The sequence below is a fragment of the Eleginops maclovinus genome, chromosome 10 (assembly GCF_036324505.1).
Source record: "Eleginops maclovinus isolate JMC-PN-2008 ecotype Puerto Natales chromosome 10, JC_Emac_rtc_rv5, whole genome shotgun sequence".
Lineage (NCBI taxonomy): Eukaryota > Metazoa > Chordata > Actinopteri > Perciformes > Eleginopidae > Eleginops > Eleginops maclovinus.
Window position 1 is genome coordinate 6562549 of NC_086358.1, and position 23534 is coordinate 6586082.

Genomic DNA, 23534 nt, shown 5'->3' on the forward strand with positions numbered 1-23534 from the left:
ATGCAAATGAGACGGAGGGAGCAGCGGGTCAACTTGCCAGTTTCTCAGAAGAACGGCTTTTTCTTTTGATACCACATATATAAAACTTCCCTCTCATCCGTCTCCTCCTACAGGTACTTTGACTCAGTGGACATCTGTAAGATCCACTCTGACTGGCAGGAAGTCAGGCTGCAGGGCTGCTTCCCCAGCAAGGCCAGCGGCCCGGTCACCGTCACAGCGCTCACCGTGCTGGAGAGGACGGCGCTGGAGTTTGCCCTCTTCCAGGAGGGAAGCAGGTACAGAAAAGAAAAAGAAACAACGTATTAATTCAGGCTCTGTATACCCACACAGGAATACTATGAACTGTGCTTATGTTGACCAGTTCAAATCTATTATTGCTTCTCCTTATTCACCCATCATAAAGGACTTAAATTATAACTGGAATTATTACTACAATAAAAAATTGTCTATCTAACTTATTCTTCTATTTCCATCTGTCTTGCTCTCCCTCTCTCCCTCCAGGCGTTCGGACACAGCGGACAGCCACCTGCTGGACCTGTGCATCATGGTGTTTCGTGCGTCCTTCGGCAGCGGCAACAAGCTGACGCTGGGCCGCCTGTTGGCACACAGCAAGCGAGCGGTGAAGAAGTTTGTGGGCTGCGATGTGATGCTGGAGCCGGGGGAGTACGCCGTCGTCTGCTGCGCCTTCAACCACTGGCAGATGAACATCAGCGGGTCGTCAGCGGGAGGTCCACCCACGCCCGGTACGTGTACAGATACAGTACACACAAACAATGCTTTTGTTGTTGCTTATAAATGTTTTCAAACTGTTTGGCATACAGTAGGAGGTTCTTTTTTTAAAGCGTATTTCTGTCCCGCAGTCTCCAGTCCTACCAGCGCTGCAGCACGGCGGCCCAACAACGACTTCCCAGGCTACATCCTCGCCATCTACAGCTCCAGACAGGTGATGGTGGAGCAGGTGGAGGCGATGGCCACCACGCTGGCCGACGCCATCATCCTCCTCACGGAGAACAAAGGGGAAAGGCATGAGGTGAGACGCATGAACACACTAGACAGAGAACAAGAGAATAAGCATACTCGTCTCCTCCTCCCGTCTCTCTGTCTCTCACACACACACACACACACACACACATTCACACACACCGTGAGAGTGTAATGCTTGTGAAGCCGGAAAACTCTCCGAGAAGCCACTTTGAGATTTCACTTCAGATTTCCTTAGATAAGTCCCGAATCCTTTACTACTTTAACACATGCAAGTATATGCGTAAAATCTCTCTCATACACACACACACACACACACATACACACACACGGTGGCTCACACAAAGAGGCAAATTCTGGCTAACCTGAGCCGCTCTGTCCTGAAAGTGCTGTCACATTGGCTGGTATTTTAAAGGAATGACAGAGCTTTTTAAACACTTGAGATCATCTTTGTTGAATCATTCAGCTCTTCGGCTCTCCAGGAATGCAGCGCACACAGTAGGTGGGCCGTGCACTGAGGGGTGCATGGCAGACACTACACCAGCAGTAGTGTTTTAACAGTTTAGTTAAAGAAAATCAGGACATTAATAACTAATTCTAGCTGCAACAAGAGATTAGTATTGTGAGCACATGCATGTGATATCAGGTGCAGTGGGATTACTGATTCATTCATTGGATAGCAGCTAAAGCAGTTCAGCTGCACTTTGTTACAATTACAGGCCCCAAAAGAGAGATCGGCAGTCACTGCTGAGAGATGAAAGTCATATTGCTTTCAGTGAGGGTTGCTTTTGTGTGAATGGTGTTCTAAAAAGCATTTTGGCACAATAATGATGTACCTGTTGGGATGCAGCAGATAAGAGCTGCAAAAATGGATCAGTTAGATGTCAGCTACTAAATTATTTCATTCCAACTTAAATGTGAACGTTTTCTGTTTCTTTTTATGCCTTTTTAGACAGTAAAATACATCTCTTTAAATGTTAGATAAAACAAGACATTTGAGTTTGTGCTCTGGGGCTTTGGGAAATGATGATCATAACTTGTACCATTTTCTAACATGTTATAGATTTTCAAGTTTCTGATTGTTGCTGGTATCAAGTAATCAATTCATCAGCAAATGAATCCAACACATGAAGTGGCAGCCTTACAACAGGATGTCTTTCACCCATCAGCTTACCAAAACCCAAGTCCTATGACATTTAAGAGTCCACCCACCAGAAATACAGCTGTCTTTTTTTTCTGGCCTCTATAGACCAGAATGCACTGCAGCCACGAGGTACCCTGTGTTGCAGAAGCACACATTTCTTGCTCACATTTCTGCGTTTCCACGTGTGTTCTCAGGGTCGCGAGGGCATGACATGCTACTACCTGACCCACGGGTGGGCGGGGCTTATCGTGGTGGTGGAGAACCGCCACCCCAAATACTACCTCCACGTCTCCTGTGACTGCACTGACAGCTTCAACGTGGTGTCCACGCGCGGCAGCCTCAAAACCATCGACAGCGTGCCCCCTCTGCACAGGTACACACACACACACACACACACACACACACACACACACACACACACACACACACACACACACACACAGCTTTTATTGGGCTATATTTCACCTCAGAAGAATAGAAAATAACCCAAATAGATTGCATGTGAGGAGATTAAACGTTTTAAGGAACATTTGGTACAGGTGCAGCAAACATCCTCCCTTTTTAGGAGAGTATATCAGTACACACACACACACATACACACTTCTATAAACAGCAGTGATCTCGGGGGATTAGTGCTCTGTATTTCTTAATAATCTTCCTAAGGCTGGTCTCAGCGCAGTTATTACTAGCTTTGTTTTCTTTTGGTCCTCATTGTTCTCTGCCCATTAAAGCAAATGATTTAAAGAGCAGAACAATATTACACTCGTATATCCCTAATCAATTCTTTTTAGTATCTTAATTTCTTCTTGTATAGCTTATTGTGTTCTTCATTTTTATGTCCTTTTTATTTGAATTTGCTGTTGTGAAGTGCTTTGGTAATTATTATGCTCTTGAAATAAAGAAATGGATTACATTTCTTGCGTATTATTACCAACCTATGAAAAGCAGCACAGGGGAGAAATTCGCACACCATTAATTTCTTTGAATTAAGGCTCTTTGGACGTCTCCTGTATGCATCTTTCAGTTGTAGAGACACATTACAGAGCACATTAATGTACATTTACGAACTCATCACCTCCAAGTTATGTCCCACTTAATGAGAAACTGTAAAAAGTCACCATGCATGACTTTTAATGTAAGTCCCTTTCATCTAACCAGGACATAATTAGTACACTTAATAAAAACTATATGCTGCAAAATCACAGCAGGATTTTCTTACCCACTCACTTTTATACATTCAGTTAATAGCCCGACGTTTTTAAAAGCCACGTAACTATATAGTGTAGTCAGTGTGAAAATCACAAAGGAAGCAAGATTTTCTCAATCTTTCCTGACAGAAAAACAAGAGTCTAAATTCCTGACTAAGCAACTTTTCTTCCTCCATTCCTAGCTTTAACTTTGCTGACTAGCTAATAAACAGTTCCAAGATCAGTGCCATACTTAAGGACGGTACAATCATTTTTAGCCCGACATTTTTAAATGATTTTATTCGCAGGGAGGGACTTCATTCATAAATGATTGTTTATTCCAGTTTTCCATTATAAGATAAAAAATAATAAGTAAAAATATCAAACTTAATGCATAATAATTTCGATTTATCACAAGACCTGTGGCCTGAAACTGGAGCGTAGATTTACTTACAATTTTGTCATGTTTTCCATCAATATTGATACTTTGAGATATATTATTACCTGTAAGGTGTATAGTTTTAGTGACATTTTCAGGAGAAGGTCAGAATAAATGATTATGTATGCTTTGGAAGGACTGGATTTGTAATTTAAAACATCCCCTCGTCACCATTTTCATTTACATACAGTCCCTTAATTCACTTGTTTCCAGGATTTACAACAGAAAAATGCCATATTTATTCTAAGAATGGCTTTTTTCCTTAAACGTTTCTCAGCTGCTCAATACTCCCCTTGTCTCCCCCTGCAGGCAGGTGTTGGTAGTGCTCTCCCAGCTGGAAGGTAACGCGGGCTTCTCCATCACACACCGCCTGGCTCACCGTAAAGCAGCCCAGGCCTCTCTGGGAGACTGGACCCCCACCAAGGCCACCCACAGCCCCCAGCTCACCCCGGACATTGACGGGCTGCACCGCCCCAGGCCGCTATGACCACCGCCCTCCGTCTCACAAACACATTAAGACTCTTATCCAATGAACTGTCAGACCACTGGAAAACCAGGCGGGGGAGGGCGGCCGGTGTGTGGGGAAAGATGTGTATTTGTGTGTCCCTGTGGGTGAACACACACCTTGAATGTAAACGGGCGGCATTTATGTGTCCTTTTAAAGCTCCATAAATGCTTTCATCCGCAATCTCTCCCTCGCCAAGGGGGACGTGCCATGTCAGGATGAGATGAGGGAAGCGGGCCGCGTGAAGTGACCCGGACTTACTTAAGGAACTATTTTTCACCCGGGGGCCACCTAACGGGATCCAGTTCAGACTACTTAAAATGCTGGTACGAGCGCTGTACGTGGAAGGGATGTCATATGTCCGAGTGTCGTACGCTTGGAGTCTGCTTTCTTCACAGAAGTCAGGGTGGAGTGCCGTAACTACTGAGCCATTTTCCGGCCCACAAACTATGAGCCAATCACCCGCAGCGATCAGACACTAACCCCCGTGTCGTCTACAAGGACAGCTAACAAAGCCGGAGACTTCGGGGGGGGGGGGGTTTATCTCGCCCCGGACCGCCCTACGGTACTTAATGAGCCAAATCCGTATTCATGTTTTTTTTAATCATGATAATACACGTCGATCTTATTTGTTTTATACAACGCCCTGTCTTATCCATATTTGTGTTTTTTGAGGTTGTAGAAAAAAAGCCATCAGTACTGTCTGTCCTCATCGTCATCACAGTGCTGTCTCGCACTCCCTAGCTCAGGACCAAACACAGCTGGAGTCAAGCTAAACCTCAAGCTGATAGCTGGAGAAGCAGTTCATGTTGTAAGCTGGGTTTTTATCTTGTGAAATGCTGACACATTTTAGATTCCTTTACTTGTGTTTCAATAGACTGATGCAATTCTCCCTGCAGAAAACAGCCAGTGTAACTTCTTTCTCCCTTCTTCTGACTTTTTTTAATTCACCGCCTCAGTTTGGGGTGCAAACGCTGGAGGCGAGTCATTTAATGGCCAGCTTTGTAGTTCACCCCTCGGGCCTGCTGACTTTCTCTCATCCAGTTCAGCTGTCGCTTCACACACAAATCGCCCCCCTCTACAGAAGTTGTATGATGTTGATAATGCTGCTTCTTGCACTCTTGGATTGTGAATCCCTAAAATATGTGTCTCGATACTGAAGGTCAGCTGTCTGTTTCTCACAGTATTTTGATTTACACTTTAGTGTACTGAGGGAGTAACCGAGTCGCTGTTTGAACAGTCGCTGCGCCACAGAGGAGCTCTTACGTCGAGCTGCCGAGTTTACTTTGGGAGGTCAGGGACCGTTTTTGTTTGCTTGTGTGCAGCGCGAACATCTGGGCCGTCCTCCCACTAGAATACTCCCGACCGCACATTAAACGACAGCGGAGTCCTCGTGTAATAACAAATTAACATTTTAGTCAGACTGCATGCACATAACAAGAGAGAGAAGGGACCCCTGAGACATTTTGTGACACAGAAAATAAGTTTAGTTCCCGCTGCAAAGGATGGGCTGCCTACAGCTGTTTTTACGAAGGTCCTTTTTTGTCAAAGCCATTACTCCTGCTTCACTGAGGATCATTCAGGCTTCACCATGGCTACATAGATGTTTCATTCATCAAAGAGAGGCAAAGATTAATGCGGTACTATAGTAACGGGATGGAGTGAGACTTTTTTTCAAGTCAAAGTTGATAGCTTAACTTGTGCGGTGAAATGGGGAAAAACTTGAAAGCTGGAGCACTCATACAATGTCAATTGTTTGGTAGGTAAAAAAAAGCTTCTTTATTATGTCAAGATAATAGTTCCCACTTGAGATGATTCAGTTTAGGGTTTCAGCTCGGCTATCTTGAGTTGAAGAAGTGCTGAATCATGCATCATCTCATGAGGATTGTCTTTTCTGTCCTTATGGTTTACAGTAAACGGCAGCACTGTGTCCCGTATGCTTGCAGTCTTACTTATTTCGCACAACCACGACTTGCAGGCTGTCATCCTCGTATGAAAACTACTACAGCAGTTTCTTTGCTGAAACCCGAAGCTGTAGTAACTGTAAATATGTTTTCCAAAGAAGCATACCGTGTAATAATGACCACTCTCAGATGAGCGCGTGTGGTTCGCAGCCGAGCCGCTGTGAACTTTAATTTATTTGTACAAGTGATTTGCAGGCCTGTTGTCAAAATGGTTTTTACTGAATACTGGACCAATATATGAAAGATAAAGGAATGTGATAATGTACCGGCCCAGAGGGAATAGCTTGACCTGAAATGAACCTGCACTGAAACACGTGCAATGACGAGGCACCTCAGAAATTCAGTGTCACCGCTGGATCACTTTACATTTACATGAGATTTTGTTTTATACTATGTTTTTATCATAATTGTCATTTTGGCTCTTTGCTGGTGAACCTGCTCCTCTTCTGTGAAGTTGTGGTGGTGACTCTTCTGTGCGTCAGGGGCGCCCCCTGCTGCCGGAGAGGAAATCACAACGCCTTTTTTCCTCTGTCTGCTTCCCTCCGTGTAAATTGTACAGAATGCAAACTTAAGACACATAAAAGATAGAACAATGGAGAGGAGGGAAAAATCACTGACCCTTTTAAAGTTGTACCATAGTAGAAACAATTAAGAAATTCAACCTAACGCTGAAAAAAAGGAACTCTAATGAATGTGATATATATTTTATTGATCTTTTTCTGGGAGGGGAATATGAAAATATGTGTACAAACAATGTATGTTTAATTTTTAATCTCAGGTTCCGACGGACCAAATAAATTTTTTTAAATTAAGAAAATGTGTCGTTATTATAAATCGTACACACATCAGATATTCATTTATTTTGCTTACCTTTTTGGTTTGAAATCAGATGCTTTTTATTTGTTTCCTATTAAGGCTTTTGAAGAAAACTAGGAACCCTTTGAACTAGTAAAACTGTTTGATAAAAGGATCATTTATTAACATATCAAAAATGTTTTTCCCTTAACTATCCTCTTTCTGATGTGTGTGTGTTATCATTGCCTCCTCTTTGCTCTTCATTTCCTACCCTGTGATGTTCTTCCTCTCCTCCCAGTAGACTCATCGTGTTTTTTTAGATGTTTTTTGATGTTATGTATCTCTGGTATCTTGTTTATGTGTCTGCTCCAATGTCCACCTCCTCTCCAAATCCGCCTCCACCCCACCCTTCTTGCTCTAAAAATGTCTCTCTTTCTACTCCTCTTTCCTTTGGTTCCCATCTTCCTCCAAGGCAAATCCCCCTCCTGGACTCATCCCCAACCCACTCACTATCCCTCCCCTCCCTAAACTCAGATGTCACTCCCCTACCCGCTACTTTCCCCTGCTTTGGCTCCGTGGCACTGAGTTCATTACTGACCCCAGCAGAGACAATAAAGGCTCGACGAGGGGCTGACAGCCAGCATAAGGAGCTGTCAAACAATTCCTTCTACCGAGAAATCTCACACTGAAGTCTCTCTGCTCACCTGGAAACTGAAGGTAAAACCCCTCTCCGGTTATCGTGTCCTTGTGTTCACGCCATTCAGTGTGAGAATGTGATAATGCCCTTTCCAGGCAGTAAGCAGAAAGACTTTGCATGCTAAAAACCTAACAGTGTCACGGGCTGATATGTGAGGTTAGAAGAAAAAAAACCTGCCCTCTCGTGGGAAATCTGTTCGTTTCCAACCCTGCTCTGTAGATATGGAGGAGCTAATTAGATATCCTTTTTTAATTTAGTCTGCGACATGATAAGGCTAAAAGAAATTCCCAGCAACACTTATGAATGAAATTGAAAACAGTCCCTGAAAAGTAGAGGGGAAGTTGCTTTCTTGTGAAACTGAAGTGGCATTCTGGGTGCAAGGGAGTGTGGTAAAGTCACACTTTCATTGTGAAAGTTAAGAATAGAGTGTTATTGCTGCCAGCTGCCTGGAGTTAAAGGCAGTTTGGGGTGTTGTCAATTCCAGGTAAAGCACTTCTGTATGTCAGAGATTTGATTTGTCTTTCTAATTGGTACAAAACTGTAAGGTTTTTAGAGCACGTTGAATTGTATTTGAGAAATAACTAAATCTGGCATAAAACATCTCTTATTCTTAAAGATTTATTTTTGATTCATTTAATAAAGACTAAATAAACTGGAAAAACTGTCACCTAAACCAAACACAAATTAGATTTGAACTTAGAAATATGTAAAGTGTTGGATGTAAGCTCCCAGTGAAATCTAAAGAAAGACTGTAGAAGCTACGTAAGTCACTAAGAGTGCCACCATCAGATGATCACATTTCTCTCCACTCTTATTTTCCCAAAGTGCCAAGATGATAAATCATGTGACATGCAAGTAGGGGAGACGGCAGGGGTTTGTTCGTACGGAGGGTTTTTTGTCAAGGTTAGCATTCCGAAGAAACATACCTCCATCCGTCTGAGAATGAGAGCTTCTGTCATCAGGGTCTCGAAACCAGAGTGTAAACGAGTGACAGCGGGGTGTATTTTAAAAGGTGTTCTTTACACTATGTTCAGATACTATGTCAGCCTTGAGAATAGGAATCTGTACGGTCTCAGTTTATGTATAGGCTACAGTTTCCACGCTGCTTGGTGAAAAGCCCATAGTCTTTCTAAAAGTCAAACTGCAGCAGCTTACTTTCTTTCTTTTCAAATGTTATCATCTGTCCCGCTTTTATGGCTCCTGACAGCGGTGATTCATGATCAAGAAGAGCATTTCACACCCTGTCTGGAGTCTTCTAATAACAGTGCAAATCTTTGTTGTGTTACTTGGTCGCATACGACGAATACCTTTGTGGGCTCAGGACTGTATCTCAACATTTCCAGTCCTGCTTCTTCTCATTTGTCATTTGTGTCCTGATGAGTGGGAGGGGGGAGGGCGGGAGGGTCTCACACCCATCTGACTCTGCTTTGTGTCTGTCAGTACGCGCACAGCACACAAAGGCTGGTAAACAATGGATCAGATTTTTTTTAGACTGTCAAAGGGAGGATGTTGACAGATCCATGATGTCGGGGGAATTCAGAAACTAAAACACTGCATAGTAATTTCAAATACAGGATGGTTTTTTTTACCTGAAAGGCCATCACAACAGAAATGAGCTTATTTTTTGTTAACTATGATCAAATTGGGTTTGTACGTGTTCGATAAGCAAGGACAACCTCTAATTGTTCAAATAGTGATAATAATATTACTAATAATACACTTTATTTAACTCTTAAGAGTCTTTAAACACAGTTAATAAGTCATGTTTTAATACATTGAAAACACAAAGGGATTGAAAATTGAAAAGGCAGGAACTAAAATGAAAGTATATTAAAACACAGTGAAACAAACAATTTGAAAAAATGAATCACCAAATAGGAATTATAAGATGTGATGCTTGTGATTTTTTAAAAACAGACAGAGTTTGCTTCCTGGATTTCCTGAATCAGGTTGTTCAAGTGATGTCACGGTGAACACCAGCAGCAAATTGAGAGGTTAAACCAAAGTCTGCAAAACAACTTTATCAGAGGGCGTTTCTTCACTAAATCTCAGGAATTAACATTATGTGTGTAATACATTTATATATGGGATTAGGTGTTCATTTAATGCTTCTTTCCTCTCCTATAGTAGAAATTGAAGTGGACAACATGGCATCCCAGATCCCAGCGCTTCCAGTCCCTGACGCTCCAAGGACTGACAGCGTCTTCTCTGTCCTGTCCGGCTTTTACTCTCTGGACTCCAACGTCCCGGGTCTCTCCAAGGTGATTCTCAACAAGCTCAACATGAAGGACTACGGAGAATACAGGTATATACTTCCAATACTATCTCAAAACATCCTCTGTTGCACTGCATCTAGGCCTATATCTCACTCAAATACCACCCTGAATAAGTATCTGATTCTCATAAGGGCCACTGTTGAGGGAAAGGCGAGGGGGATCTCGTTCCGCAACTACAAGGAGATGTTCAAGAAGATGGAGGAGACCTTCGAGTTCTGCACCAGCTGCAACACACTGCCAGCGAATCTCACTGAGGGTCAGACCCTGAAACGCTGCGCAAAGTGAGTGCTATTCAGTCGCATTAACACTAGTTAACATTGCTGAATATTTTAAGCCTCTGAAAGGCTTCATCATTCTCACGTCGGCTCCATCTGTGCTGGGTCAGGACGTTGTTTTGACATTATTGTCCATGAGTTGTTACAACTTGCTGCTATTTTCAAAGGCAGAATTAAAGGCCACCCTGCTCTACAGAGGTGGACGTTGGCCCAATATAGCTAAGCACCGTGATTACGATTCATCTGCTGCTTATTAAGAGCAGCTTAAAGCAGTTCATAATGTCACAACATCACGGAGCAGGGTAGGAATTAAATGCTTTTCATGGGGCAGCTTTCTGTGATCTTTGCTCCTGTTTGAAATGTAAGGTAATTTACATACAAACACACACTTTTTACCCTCTTGTTTGTGTTGTTTTTGCTGCAAATCCATGAAGTTGAGGTTTATTTTTACCCTTTGGCTCCTTTTATTTGAAGGTCTGGATGGAAAAGGAGTGGATTAGGTTCTGCAGTCTCATGTTTTGGTGCCTCATTTTTCTTTTGGCTTTCTCCCTCTCCCTCTGATTCACACACAAACACACACACACACACACACACCCTCACATAGACCGTCTTGCGTGTGTGTTCCCTTGAAATTCCCAGCTGCCTCTGCCTCTCTCAGAAAAACCAGAAGCTGCTGAAAAAAAAAATAGAACTGCTGACGAGTAAAACCCTCAAGTCCGTTGACATCTGAGAATTACCACCAAAAGTCCAACAGTGCTTCCTTGTAACTTTCCATTTTATTTTTCACACTTATCTATTTATTAACTTTAAAAGCTGAGGCATCTCCAGGGAAGTGTGTTTTACTTTACCTTGCAAGGGCACCTGTGTTTTCTCACCTTGTTTTATCTCTCTTTGTAAACCTGCTTTGGAGGATTATTATGCCCAAAGTGTGCCCTGACAGAACACGTAGGCTGATAAATGATTTTATGTAAATGTGTGTGCCTAGGAGGCTGCAAATGATTGCGAAGTAATGTAATATAGTCTCCCCAAAGCACCAACTGGCGCTGGCTGTCAGACCTCTAATCCAACACATTACCTCCCCACTTAAATTGTGTGACAACACAAAAGCCCACATCCGCGCAAAGAGGTCGTATACCCTGTAATAAATCCAGCCTCTACCTACGGTGACTGTTTTTGCCAGCTGTCGTCTCATTCATTGTGAAGAGAATGCAACTGAATGAGAAGGCATAACGTAGACAAGGGTTGGATTAATGTAGGATGTGGGATGCAAGATATTTTAGCAATAAAGAAAATCTCTTGGTTGAACTGATCCATTCATAAAGAATTGGCAGAAGAATTGAGAGAAATGGAATATAATATTCATAATTATGTTTTATTTCCTTTATGAAGTCAGTTAATCCTGAAACAAAACAGTCTACAGCGTAATAGCAGCTCTGTAAGGATTCACTTTCCACATAGGCCTAGCAGGTCTTTTTGCGCTAATGCTAACCTTAGCATGCTAACATGCTCACAATGAAAACGACAGCAAGCTGATGTTTAGCATTAGCTAACTAGTGCTTAACACAAGCTACACCTGAGGCTAATGGGGATGCTATTAGTTTCCAGGTATTTGGTCATGAAAACATAGTACCCTCAAACTTTAAGATTTTATACTTTGCGGATCTTGAATGTCAGTAGCACATTTCAGGGCCATTTCTATCCAAAGTTTCAGTCTGGACCATGATGGATCAACAAATCAACAGACAGACCCAAATGTACAACTTAAAATTGTGCGAACGGTTAAATGGATGGTCAAGAGCACCCGATTGTGTATTTTGTTTAACTTCTATGCCTTGCATCATTTATATCTGTTTAATTTCTTTGCACTGCTTCCCCCCCTATCTTTCTCTCACAGGTGCTTGAATGTGTACTACTGCACCAAAGAGTGTCAGCGAAAGGACTGGCCTCAGCATAAAAAGGTGTGCAAGAAGCTGCGCCTGGTGGCCATTGACAGACTAGTGGAGTGGCTGATGTTCACTGGTAAGAAATTAAGGTATTGCTGTTGGAATTGAAACACTTTCATAGCTGTTTGAGTTCTCAAAAATCATTCATCATTATTAATGAGATGGCATATCAAAAAGTTAAGCTGAAAGAAATAAAACGCCTCAGAAACAAAAACTGTCACAGAGTGCAATACTGGTGTGACTTTTTGAAATTTTAATTAAAGTCTCTCAGCCTTTGAATCTCTCTGATTGCTTTTCAGACACCATGTAAACTTGCCAGACAGAATCAGCTCTAATCTGAGTGTTTTTGTGTCACTCAATCCATCATAAATTGTTTGCCACTCTAACAGGAGACCTCCCAATCCCCACGGAGAAGTGGTCCAAGTCAGCTGCCGAGGTGAAGAACTGGGACGACTGGCTTCCCATGCAGGGGGACTTCACGCCACGCCTGGACGCCATCTTGTCTGGTGCCAACATGGATAAGCTTTGGAAGAATGTCAGCAGGCCGAGGCCGGATGACTCCGACCTGCATCAGTCTTTATGGCGGATTCAGAGCGAGTTCCTCTCTCGAGTTCTCTCAGTTGGGATGGCTGTGCAACAATTTGGCCTTGACCCGTATGCTAAACCTCTAACTATTCACATAGCCGGAGCATCTCACAATGAGACCATGGGAGCCAGACTGACGGATTACGACGAGCTGAACAACATGTTCCCCGGACACGAGGGCATACAGATAGTCATGGTGGGACCAGAGGTGGTGGACGGGCCCATCGTGAGGCCTCCTCTCAGAGCATTTGGCCCCAAGCAGAGTGTTTTCATCAGCGCCTACAAGGGCCTCTACCACCAGTTCTGGGAGGAGATGATAGATAAAAAGGAAGCAGCCGAGCCAGACCTGGTGGTTGGATTTCATCCTGGTATGTACATCCAACATCCTGCCAACAGGAACAAACAAAGAAGTAATTGATGCGATTGTCCAGCCACTAAATTGTTGAGACGGGTCTTGAAAGGAGACTTTCACCTCGAAATGCTTATAAATCAACCAGTAAAGAACACAATGATTGCCCGCGGCTATAAATAGAAAGCGCTCAGCTTAAGTGGTCAGCTGTCTTGGAGAACCAATGCCTTGTCTCCCTTTATGCTCATTGGACAATTATCTCTTTTGGAGAACAGAGCAAGCAGGGGGTGTGTAACTCACTAAATCTAGCCTATTCATTAGCACCAGGCTTTTATTGGAGATTTGCGTGATTAATAGGAGCAGCCGGGAAAGAGTTTGGCTTCTGATTGCTGGACTCAGCATAATGTGGGTAAGCTGCCCTTTTGAAAGGTCCACCCACCCCTTCTGATTCACTCTGATGAACACTGCAAGGCCAAGTCGTGCTTAAAATCAACGGTCCCACCGTAACCGTCCATGTACGTTTTTCTCCACTTTATAACAACCTAAAGACGGAGAGACATCCAGCATCCACTCTCACACACAACCTCATTAAAGTGTCACTATAACCCTACACCTCCTAAGCTCTCACTACGGAGCTGTTCTCTGACCCTTTAACCAGCAAAGCAGCAGTAAATCCACGAACCAAATGCACCCAGAACCCGAGCTTGGTTATCAGCGCCGGCTCCACTGGAGCTAAATATACAGGAATCAGTCATCCTGCGAGGAAACTGCCAGAGTGCCTGGCTGCGTTTCATAGCACGAAGCTGGCAGAACACTGCATTATGACACCGTTTAAATGATAGGGGAGCGGGCAGCGTGCGTGACTAAAGGAATAAAAAGTGAGGTGTGTGTGGAAGTCACAAAGAGAATGAGAATGAGAGAGTGGTGAAATAAATAAGCATTGAGAAAAAGCCAGGGAGGGTGATGTCAGATCTCACAAAGGAGATAGAAGGTGTCTAAGTGATATCATCCACACAAAGATTGACTTCTAAAAACACCTCCTGATGGCTGTATTTATCCACAAAACAAATACATTGTCAAACTTCTAAAACATATTTTTTTAGGATACAAAGTATAACCATTAGGGGTAACTTAATCCACCATATGGCCAGGAAATGATTGCAGCCATTAACAATCAGACTGCTCCGTCTCTTTGTCACCTTATCTCCCGTAGGTCTAAAAGCCTAAACGCTTACTCCCTGTTAAATGTTTTATCATGATGAGGAGTGTAACCTCGGGGATGTTCGTATCATGGCATGCATTATTCAAATCAAAACTCCTCTCTTTCTGCAGTTTGAGTTCCCCGAAAAGATGTGGCAGTCAGAGGATAACACGATACCATCTGTGTGCCAGTATCACAGGCCTTACAATGCTCTGCCTCTGTGGCATTGCTCGAGGCCCCTTAACAGTCTTACAACCAGTATACACAGCAGAAATGTGCTGAACAGCTGAAGCTTTAATAAATTCATAACATGCATATTTTCCTTGATTGAATTTCCATCCAGGATAACTTCATTCAACTGAACAATGTGAGTCTTAATTGATCAGCGCATGGGAAATATCTGTTTGCTGCCTGGTTTTGTCTCACTCAAGGACACCCTAAAGCCGGAAGGATTTACAGTATTTGCTGCCATGGTGGCTTGCACCTCGTTCATCTGTTTGAAGGGCGACACAGCCCGGCTGCTCAGAGAAAAAACATACTACTGATACAAACCAGAGCAGGGCGAGAGTGACATCTGTCAGTTAATATGCTGAGGGATTATGAAACCTAACCCGGCATGGATACTGGCAAACTGCTGCACTGGATTGTCACTGAGCAAGAATGTCCAACATTTTTTAGCTGGAGTTGTGTCCAGGTTAAGTTAGGACATGCTTTCTGAGGTCCCGCCGAAGTTTACACAAGGACGGCTTGTTTGGAGCATGATTAACTTTGTCACACTGACTGATGATGAGGCTGACTGTCAGCGACGCGTCCAGAAAGACATTTATTCGAGCTAACAGGAGAGAGGCGTTTCCCCCTGTCACTGTGCAAACACTTTCCCGGTGAGATCAGACAGTGTTTCTAAGTGTTATTGTCATTCAACTGCCTTATGTATGTTGCAGGAGTGACATATTTTTAATTAAAGGCCCTGAAAAACCAATCTTCTTACTAGGATTGGTACGAACCTATCAGTTGTGGAAGAAGTACTCAGATGTTTACCTTGAGTAAAAGTATTAATTGTTAAAATACTTTAAGTACTTAGTATTATGCAGAATCTCCCCTTACAGAGTCATATATACTATCGGATTTTAAATATTGACCAATTAATATGTCAGTTAAATCTACTGTAATTGAACTACTTTTGAAAAACCTATAATAAAACATCCTTATGTTTTTTTTTATAAATGAGTGATTTATAATTAGATATTTATTTATAAATTAAGAACCTGAATTAATAAGTAAAAAGTACTATTTTTTATTTTGAATGGCACATTTATGAGGGCTTAATGTTATAAATGTTCTGTTTTTGTTTTTTACATAGGTTTCCATGCTAGTCCGGGTCTGATTGAAGGCTGGCTGCCCACCCTTCTGCTGCTCAGAGATTTTGACGTCCCCACCTGCTTCACTCTGTACAGGTTGGTCACAGTACTGTAACATTAACATACACATTTCCCATCTTAAAGTGGAGGTTAATAATATCCATTGCCCTTTGAGGACAGTAAAATGTTAAGTTCACATTAAATGCCATCTGTTCTCAAGAACTATCATGTGGTCTCTCTGCTCCTCACCTCCTCATAGCCCTCGGTCTCAATGCTCTCCTTCACCACTTCCCACTCCGTCCCTCTGCTGGCAAATTCCTATTTATATAAAGGACAAGTAAAAGAGAAGATTTATTTCTTAACTGCAGGCACTCTCAGCAAACTGCCCCTGTAGACTGTAACTTGTTGATAAAGCAAAGATATTGATGTTGTTCTCCTTCTCTGCTGTTGGTGCTCTAATTTCTTTCAAACTGTTTTCTTAAAATAAGTCTCTTGAGGACAATAAAACTTACTTGATTAATGAATTCCCCTTGCTGTCTCTTTGTATCAACAGCGACAAAGAGCTCGAGCGCTCGCTGCAGATCCTGTTGGAGTTGGAGATGCACATCAAAGACAGTGGGCCTAACCCCTTCACCTCTCAGAAACCAGAGCAGGTTCAGTCCACCCCAAACAAAACCCCGGTCCACTGCAACTCTCACTACATCCGTTTCCAGGGACTGCTGCCTCAAGAAGATTTAGAGGAGTCTGGGGTAGACAATTAAGGAATACCAAAGCTTGTAAGCCGAATAAGATGTGGTTTTCAAAATAGGATTTGGGGACTTTATGAGGTCATTGGGGGGTACCAGCTGCCTTTTACAGATGGACGTTGCTCAGCTGTGCTGCCAAAGGGCAAATCTGGGTGCTGTGTATGGGAAAGAGAGCATGAATGTGGGAAAAAAATGCAACTTCACTAAACACACTTAAATGAATTAATGAGACAGAAATCTCCCAAAGCTCATTATGTATGGCACCTGAGGGCCCCAGCAGGGTGCAGGGTTTTTTCTCTCTTCATACCCTGAGCTAGCATCAAAGTTGGATATAAAGGGTCATGGGTGTTCATATGTAATGAGACCTAAATGAGTTATTTCATCATTTGACGTTTTCTCTGTAAATTCTTCTGCAGCTATGTATTCCCAAATCTCACAATAACTGCATGAACTCAAATCAAATGCATACTGATGTAACACACAATCTAAAATTACCTTTCAATAAATTATACACTTCTGCAGTGCCTTAAATTGGTTTATTTTGTTATTGGGATTCTCTTCGTAGCTGTTGCTCGACTCTGAATGGTGAGTTGATTCTTGAGACTCTCTAACAATCATGATTTACCCTATTTGCTTTACAATAAAAAAGAGCAAAAGAAACAAAGCAGCATTTATTTAGAGCTTTTTTCGGTTAAATTCAGCGTTATTATCAGTAACACAATACAAGTCAACGAAGTAAAAAAAACCGCAATGAGCTTCATGCTTTGAAATTACCCCAAAATAAGACATCGCCTTTTTGTCTGACACACTCTCCATATTATATACCCTATGTATTGCGGGCATGTTATAAGGGATTGCACTGTATTGCAAGGCATGGAGAATCAAAGGATTTAGCCTCTGCAGCAGCTTTAAAAATACCACTTTATGACTACCAAACTATATTCTGTAAAGGTTTCATATAACAGTTTCTGTACCCTCTTTCCTTTTTGGTTCATCCACATTTCCTTGAACTTTTTAGTAGGATATAATAAAGTACATACATCTTTGAATGACAATCCTGCTTTAGAAATCTGTAACAATGAAATAATGATTGTGCTGCTGCATTGTAAATGAAGGTAAAATAACTAATAATGCTACACTGCATTATTAGTAGCTACTACCTGTCTGCATGGGTTTCTTGTTTTGCTTCAAGAGGAGGGACATGACTTGCAGTATGACACTGCCCTCTAAAGGATAGAAGTGGAAGCACACAGAGTATAGTATGTATTTTACTATGGGCAAAATGTTGTACACACACACACACACACACACACACACACACACACACACACACACACACACACACACACACACACACACACACACACACACACACACACACACACACACATTTATACAGATAGTTTTTTATATGAATATTTTAATACAAATTGGCTGATATTTTATGGAAAGTCTGATTTCTTTTCATTAGATTCAATGTCAGATGAACCAAGGACTCCAGATCAGTGCATCATTGTATCACTGCCCTGGACATTCAGGACACACCTCCGCGTCAGAGTATCCAACCTCAAACTAACTTCCCAACGTAGCAGGTAACCATTACACTACAAATTAGAAACAAAAACATATATCTAAACATAGAATACACTTTGTAAAATGTGTTACTTGTGTTTTTTCGGTGTTTAAATGAACTATATCCTGGTTTGTTTGCTTTAAAATGAGTCAAATTAGCACCTTATGTGTTTCGCTCCTGTGAAGTCAGGGGGGCTCTGGGGGTTGTCAGAGGTTTCTAGAAGGGTCAGCGCAGGTGCTAACGTTATATAAGGAACAGCATTCCCTTACATACTCATGTAACACCCCGGAGGAGCAGCAGAATAAGAAACTGTGAACAGAGCGTGAAGTAGACTAGTTAACAAATGACGGAAACCAAAAGGTAAGTTAGTTATGGCATTCTTATTTGAGTTTGGTTCCCTTGTTTGAGACACCATGTCTACATTTACATTGTCCGCCATAAAAGTCTAGAGGCCACGCACGCATGAACACACCGCCTGTTGCTGGGTAATAAAACTCCTCGACATCTGAAGGACGCTAGCCACAGCCTGTTTCATACTTTTACTCCCTGCTAACATATTTGGCTTGATTCGAGTTATCACCAGCTTCAGGCAGTTTATTTGCAACAGTTTAACTCATTTTAATCCGTGCATGCAGTCACTCCTCTCCTCAAACTGTAGCAAATGTCTAAGATTAGAGAGGAATAGACGATCTTTGCTTTATTAACAATTGTCAGCATGTTGTGTTTTTAAATGAACAGTAATTACAAGAGTTACTGGCCCATACCTATTTTGTATTCAATACTTCTTTGGCTTGTCTTTCCAGAGCTGGTATGGAGACCAAGGGAAAAGCCATGACCTTCCAGTCTCAAAAGGAGATGTTTGATAAGATGGAGGAGTCTTTTAAAATCTGTGCCAGTTGTGAGAAGAAGCCAGATCAACTTTCAAACCCACAGAGCATGAAGCGCTGTGCCAGGTATTTACCAATCAGACCTTGGCAGCCCAAATATCCCTCCATCAAATTGGATGATCTAATGCTTTCCCCCCCCCATCTTTGAACAGATGTCTATTTGTTTACTACTGCTGTAAAGACTGCCAGAAGAATGACTGGCCCAACCACAAGAAGTTTTGCTCTCAGCTGTGTCTGGCTGCCATTGACAGAGTTGTGGAATGGCTTTTATTCAAAGGTAAAACAACAGTGAAAGACAGTCCACATAAACGGTGAAATACAATTTGAAAATCTTTCTTCCAGGAAATGAATCAAGGAATGTGAAAGCAACGATTAAAGCCAAATCTCATGAATTCCTGTTTTACTTCTAAACTAATTTCTTAGTTTGCTTTTTTCCTATCAGGAGAGCTTCCTTTCCCTACAGAAAAATGGTCAAAGCCCCAGTCAGAGATTAAAGGCTGGGATGACTGGCTGGCGATGCAGGGAGATCTCACACCTCGCCTCGTACCTGTTTTAACGGGGGCAAACATGAAAGACTTGTGGACCAATGTCGGCAGGTCTCCGCCTGTCGATGAGGTCCTGAAGGAGTCGCTGTGGAGGGTCTGCAGTGAGTTCTTCTCCAGGCCGCTGACCATCGCTTGGGGGATGAGGCTGTTCGGTCTTAACCCTTTTTCCAAACCTCTCACCATTCACCTGGTCGGAGTGGGCCAAAGCGAGACCATGGGAGCCAGACTGACGGACTACGACGAGCTGAACAAAATGTTTCCCGGACACGAGGGCATAGAGATAGTCATGGTGGGACCAGAGGTGGTGGACGGGCCCATCGTGAGGTCTCCTCTCAGGGCGTTTGGCCCCAGGCAGAAGGTCTTCATCAGCGCCTACAAGGGCCTCTACCACCAGTTTTGGGAGGAGATGGTGGAGAACGATGCAGCAGCCAAGCCAGACCTGGTGGTTGGATTTCATCCTGGTAAAAAAAACATGCTATCACAGAAAAATACATGTAATACAAAAGCCACTTACCATATGAGGATGCTCTTTTTCTTTTTGAAATGTTTTTCATTTGTCTTCCTTTACTTTTTCTTGTATCAAGGATTTGATGCAAGTCAGGCTCTGGACCAAGGATGGCTTCCGACTCTTCTGCTCCTCAGGGATTATGAAATTCCTTCCCTTTTCACTGCTCTCAAGTGAGTGTTACATAGCTGCCACCACACATATAAAGGAATACCTTGCAGAAACAATGTAAAAAGGGTAGATTAACTCAAGTACAGTGCTTCAGTTAAATTCTAACTTATAAATCCTATACTTTTACTCAATTTAGATTATTCTATTTTGTGCTACTCCATACAATTGTACTTTTTACCACTCTATAGTTATTTCACAACTGAAGTTACTACAATGGTTAAGATTTGACATACTGTAAACAATATTGTAGTCAAAAGAAATCCTAAAAATACAACATTATAAAGTTTATAGCTTGGTATTTATACTTTTTTAACTAAATCAGCTTAATACGCTCCCAATACTGCCCAATTATGATACCCAACTACAAAAAAGTCACATAATTAACTGCAGTTTACACATACACAGTTTCCTACTGTAAATAAATGCAGGACTGCTAAACACAAGAATATTGAGTCGGTGGTCTGTGTTTATTGTTACTTTTTATCTGAATTATGGTATAAATAATCAATATTCTGTAATACATCATAATGTATTGAAGGTGGTTGATGTGTAACGGCTGCTGATGCTTATTGTCCCCAACCCCCGAACCCCCGCAGTGAGACGGAGATGACGTACTCCCTGCAGATCCTGCTGGAGTTGGAAATGGACCTGAAGGGAAGTGGAACCTGCCCCTTCGCGTCGCTGAAACCAGAAGTGGTCGGCTCGTCTCCCAACAAACCTCCCGTCTACTGCAACTCTCACTACTTCTGTTTCCAGGGGCTGCTGGAGACCGCCGAGTTTGAGGAGCCAGAGGAGGCCTGAAGTTGCTCACAAACTGTCGTCAAAACTGGACCCTTGATGTCTTTTGGACTGTGAAGCGTTGTTTCCAAATGACATTTTTTCCTTATGATTAAGTCTTGTAATAACGTTTAAACGCATTGTTAAAAGTGAAGTACCATTTCACAGCTCTGAGTGTTTGCCATGAAATTTACATTCACTATCTCAGTTTCATTGCATCCTTATTGTTACATTTGAATATACTGTCCCTAGCTGATTTAAATGTACTGTCTCTGAACTGTTGTTAACTGTGAGGGAATTCAAGATTAAAGAAACTGTCAAATGTCTACTTATATTAAGTGTACAATAAAAATGTTTAAATTATTAATATGCATTGTCTACTCTGGTGAAACACCGCTTTGCTTCTTCGTTTTATAGACATCATTTCAAATCCATGTTCATAAATTAATCAACCATAAATACAACAGGTTCTTTAATGAGATGAGATCCCATTTATTTGTCAATAACTTTTAAATATAAGTATACATAATATGACATAAAGATGTATACACAAGCAGATCAGTGTTTTTATCTCAGTCCCCAAAAATATGTCTTAGTGACAAAACCAGATCACAGAAATAGGGTAACACATTTTTATCAAAGCGTTACTTTATTCCCATTTTAGTTTTTCTTGCTCTTTTTTTGTAACTGACAGATCCCAGGAAACACGGGTATGTTAATTCATGTGTAATCTCACTTTCAAACAGACATAATTCAACACTTGCAAACATAATTGGCAGGGCCATAACACGTACATTTCCAAGCAGCTAAAAAGGGGATGATTAAAAAAGACAGCGGCAAATGAAACTCCCTTTAGGGCTGACAAGGAATATACACAATGTATTATTTTAATGCTATGGGAACATGTTGTATTTACCATACAGTTTTTCTGTCTGTATAGGCCATGTTGTGATAGGAATGTCACCACTATGTGCGGTTAAAGCCATGTATACCAAGCAGGGTGAAAACAAGATCGATTGAAAACAAAATAAGATTGACATAGGTAAAAAAGGCAACCATGAACTGTATGGCCCAGATACAGTAGCTGGGCGGGCAGTCACTGGGTCGAGGGTTATTCCTAAACATAAAAATAGGCCACACAATAGCAGTAAAAATATATAGCACAACGGAAATCACCAGGAATATAAACACAAATCTGTTCAGGTTAAAGGGCAAACACGTCTTCAGCTTCTTCAGGATGTTGGTGGCTATGATGAGAGGGAGGATGGGGAAAGGAATGATGTAGGCGATGACACATATGATCAGCGCCGGTTTGTCTCTGAAACCGGTCAATGAGACAAAAATCATGCAGCTCACAAACGCCTCCAAAACCTTAAAGAATCCAGGCAGAGCGGCCAGGTAGCTTCCTTTCTTCTTGTCTAATATTTTGTCTTTCACCACTTCGAGTGTGTACATAACGGCAGCCAAGATTGCGAAAAGACACACTATCAGGCTGTAAAAGCACGTCAGGCAGGCGTAGAAGTTCACATACGTGATGGCGACAGAGACGGTCATAAGTGTAGAGGACATGGCCATCCCTGTGGTGAAGTCCGACCAGTCCATGCAACATATTGAGTATGATGTCGAGCTTGAACATCTCAATAATGGTGATGATGAGGGTCATGATGGGGCAGAAGGCCCAGGTGAACATAGCATATCCCCAGTAGGAGTGGGTGCTGTTTCCTCTGAAGACAGACAGTAGAAAGGCGACAAGAGACAGAATGATCTGAGCCATGTGTAGTCCGCCTCGAAAGGATAACAGAGTCAAAGGAGAAAACACCGCCTTGGACAGCGTTTCCTTAATGCTATCTATTATTCCCATCTCTTTAAAGGAGCTGAAGAGCAGTTGGAATACCTTTTGTTATGTACAGTAAGTCCTCCTGGATTAGAGCTTGTTGAGGTGTGTTACTGCCTGCCACCTTCACTTTGAAAGCTTTTACCAGTTTTCTGTTTTGCATATCTTTCATGTGACCTATTGTTTGTAAAGGTGAATGGCCTCTGAAGCAGATATGAATAACCTAGAGTGAGAATCCTGGCTGTACCTAGGACATGGAAGACAGGTTACAGCAAAAGCAGATCTCCGATAACTTCTTGACAAATTGACTGACCTCTGCTGTGTGCCAATTGCTTCCTGCTATCAAATGCCATTTTACAAATACACAAACATACTATCAGTCCTTAATTTTCCAAGTTTCTCCAGACACAATCTATAAAAACTTTACAGGTTAACTGTTTTTCCCTCCCCAAGATCACCCATAGAATAATTTACAATGTACATTATTAGGCCATAGTAGCTACTACATTTAATTCAGTTTATTGATGCACAAACTTGTATAGCACAATGAGGATTACCGTTTTTATTGCTGCAGCTTTAGTAAATAGATTATAGTCATAAAGATACAGTTAAAGCAGTCCTTTAAAGCTCAACTACATGTGTATCTAGACTGGTTTGTAGGATTGTTGCCTCAAGAGGTAAGCAAAGAGAATATATTCATGCTATACAGTTTATAAAGTTATTAAATCAACACATAATAACACAAGTATGTAACATTTATACTTTATAATATTTAATATATGATATGTGATAGGCAG

General features: G+C 41.9%; 4 protein-coding genes across 6 annotated transcripts in view; 3 read left to right on the plus strand and 1 right to left on the minus strand.

Moving 5' to 3' along the window:
• The window catches only part of capn15 (calpain 15), a 39009-nt gene extending 31972 nt beyond the window's left edge, over positions 1–7037 (plus strand). For both annotated transcript variants that reach the window (XM_063893510.1, XM_063893508.1), the window contains exons 8-12: positions 114–275; positions 502–743; positions 861–1030; positions 2320–2498; positions 4061–7037. In XM_063893510.1, the coding sequence (XP_063749580.1) occupies positions 114–275; positions 502–743; positions 861–1030; positions 2320–2498; positions 4061–4238 (931 nt within the window). In that variant the 3' untranslated portion in view covers positions 4239–7037. The remainder of the gene's footprint in view (positions 1–113; positions 276–501; positions 744–860; positions 1031–2319; positions 2499–4060) is intronic.
• Positions 7038–7505: 468 nt separating this feature from the next.
• Positions 7506–16963, plus strand: LOC134870989 (putative protein MSS51 homolog, mitochondrial). 2 transcript variants are annotated; one of them, XM_063893558.1, is made up of 7 exons: positions 7506–7732; positions 9840–10017; positions 10120–10269; positions 12158–12282; positions 12596–13159; positions 15702–15795; positions 16253–16963. In XM_063893558.1, exons 2-7 carry the CDS (start codon positions 9860–9862, stop codon positions 16458–16460), a joined length of 1299 nt encoding a protein of 432 aa, XP_063749628.1. In that variant the 5' UTR covers positions 7506–7732; positions 9840–9859; the 3' UTR covers positions 16461–16963. The 2 variants fall into 2 exon arrangements, with proteins under 2 accessions (XP_063749628.1, XP_063749629.1); XM_063893559.1 differs by having other exon boundaries at positions 7577–7732; positions 9843–10017.
• A 1255-nt stretch (positions 16964–18218) lies between these two features.
• Positions 18219–21270, plus strand: LOC134870496 (putative protein MSS51 homolog, mitochondrial). The gene is made up of 6 exons (XM_063892678.1): positions 18219–18378; positions 18822–18971; positions 19058–19182; positions 19348–19911; positions 20035–20128; positions 20723–21270. Exons 1-6 carry the CDS (start codon positions 18362–18364, stop codon positions 20925–20927), a joined length of 1155 nt encoding a protein of 384 aa, XP_063748748.1. The 5' UTR covers positions 18219–18361; the 3' UTR covers positions 20928–21270.
• Positions 21271–21461: 191 nt separating this feature from the next.
• Positions 21462–22813, minus strand: LOC134871181 (myeloid-associated differentiation marker-like protein 2). Its single transcript, XM_063893826.1, is given in 2 exon segments — positions 21462–22509; positions 22511–22813. Coding segments are annotated over 2 exon segments (894 nt in total). The 5' UTR covers positions 22765–22813; the 3' UTR covers positions 21462–21869.
• Between the last annotated feature and the right edge of the window lie 721 nt (positions 22814–23534).

Bases quoted from the DNA above. Each gene is read 5' to 3' on its own strand.
- LOC134870989 (XM_063893558.1), top strand. From the start codon at position 9,860: ATGGCATCCCAGATCCCAGCGCTTCCAGTCCCTGACGCTCCAAGGACT. The intron at 10,018-10,119 runs GTATATACTTCC...GATTCTCATAAG, and splicing joins AAGGACTACGGAGAATACAG to GGCCACTGTTGAGGGAAAGG. The intron at 12,283-12,595 runs GTAAGAAATTAA...CCACTCTAACAG, and splicing joins GGAGTGGCTGATGTTCACTG to GAGACCTCCCAATCCCCACG.
- LOC134870496 (XM_063892678.1), top strand. The intron at 18,972-19,057 runs GTATTTACCAAT...ATCTTTGAACAG, and splicing joins AGCATGAAGCGCTGTGCCAG to ATGTCTATTTGTTTACTACT. The intron at 19,912-20,034 runs GTAAAAAAAACA...TCTTGTATCAAG, and splicing joins GGTGGTTGGATTTCATCCTG to GATTTGATGCAAGTCAGGCT.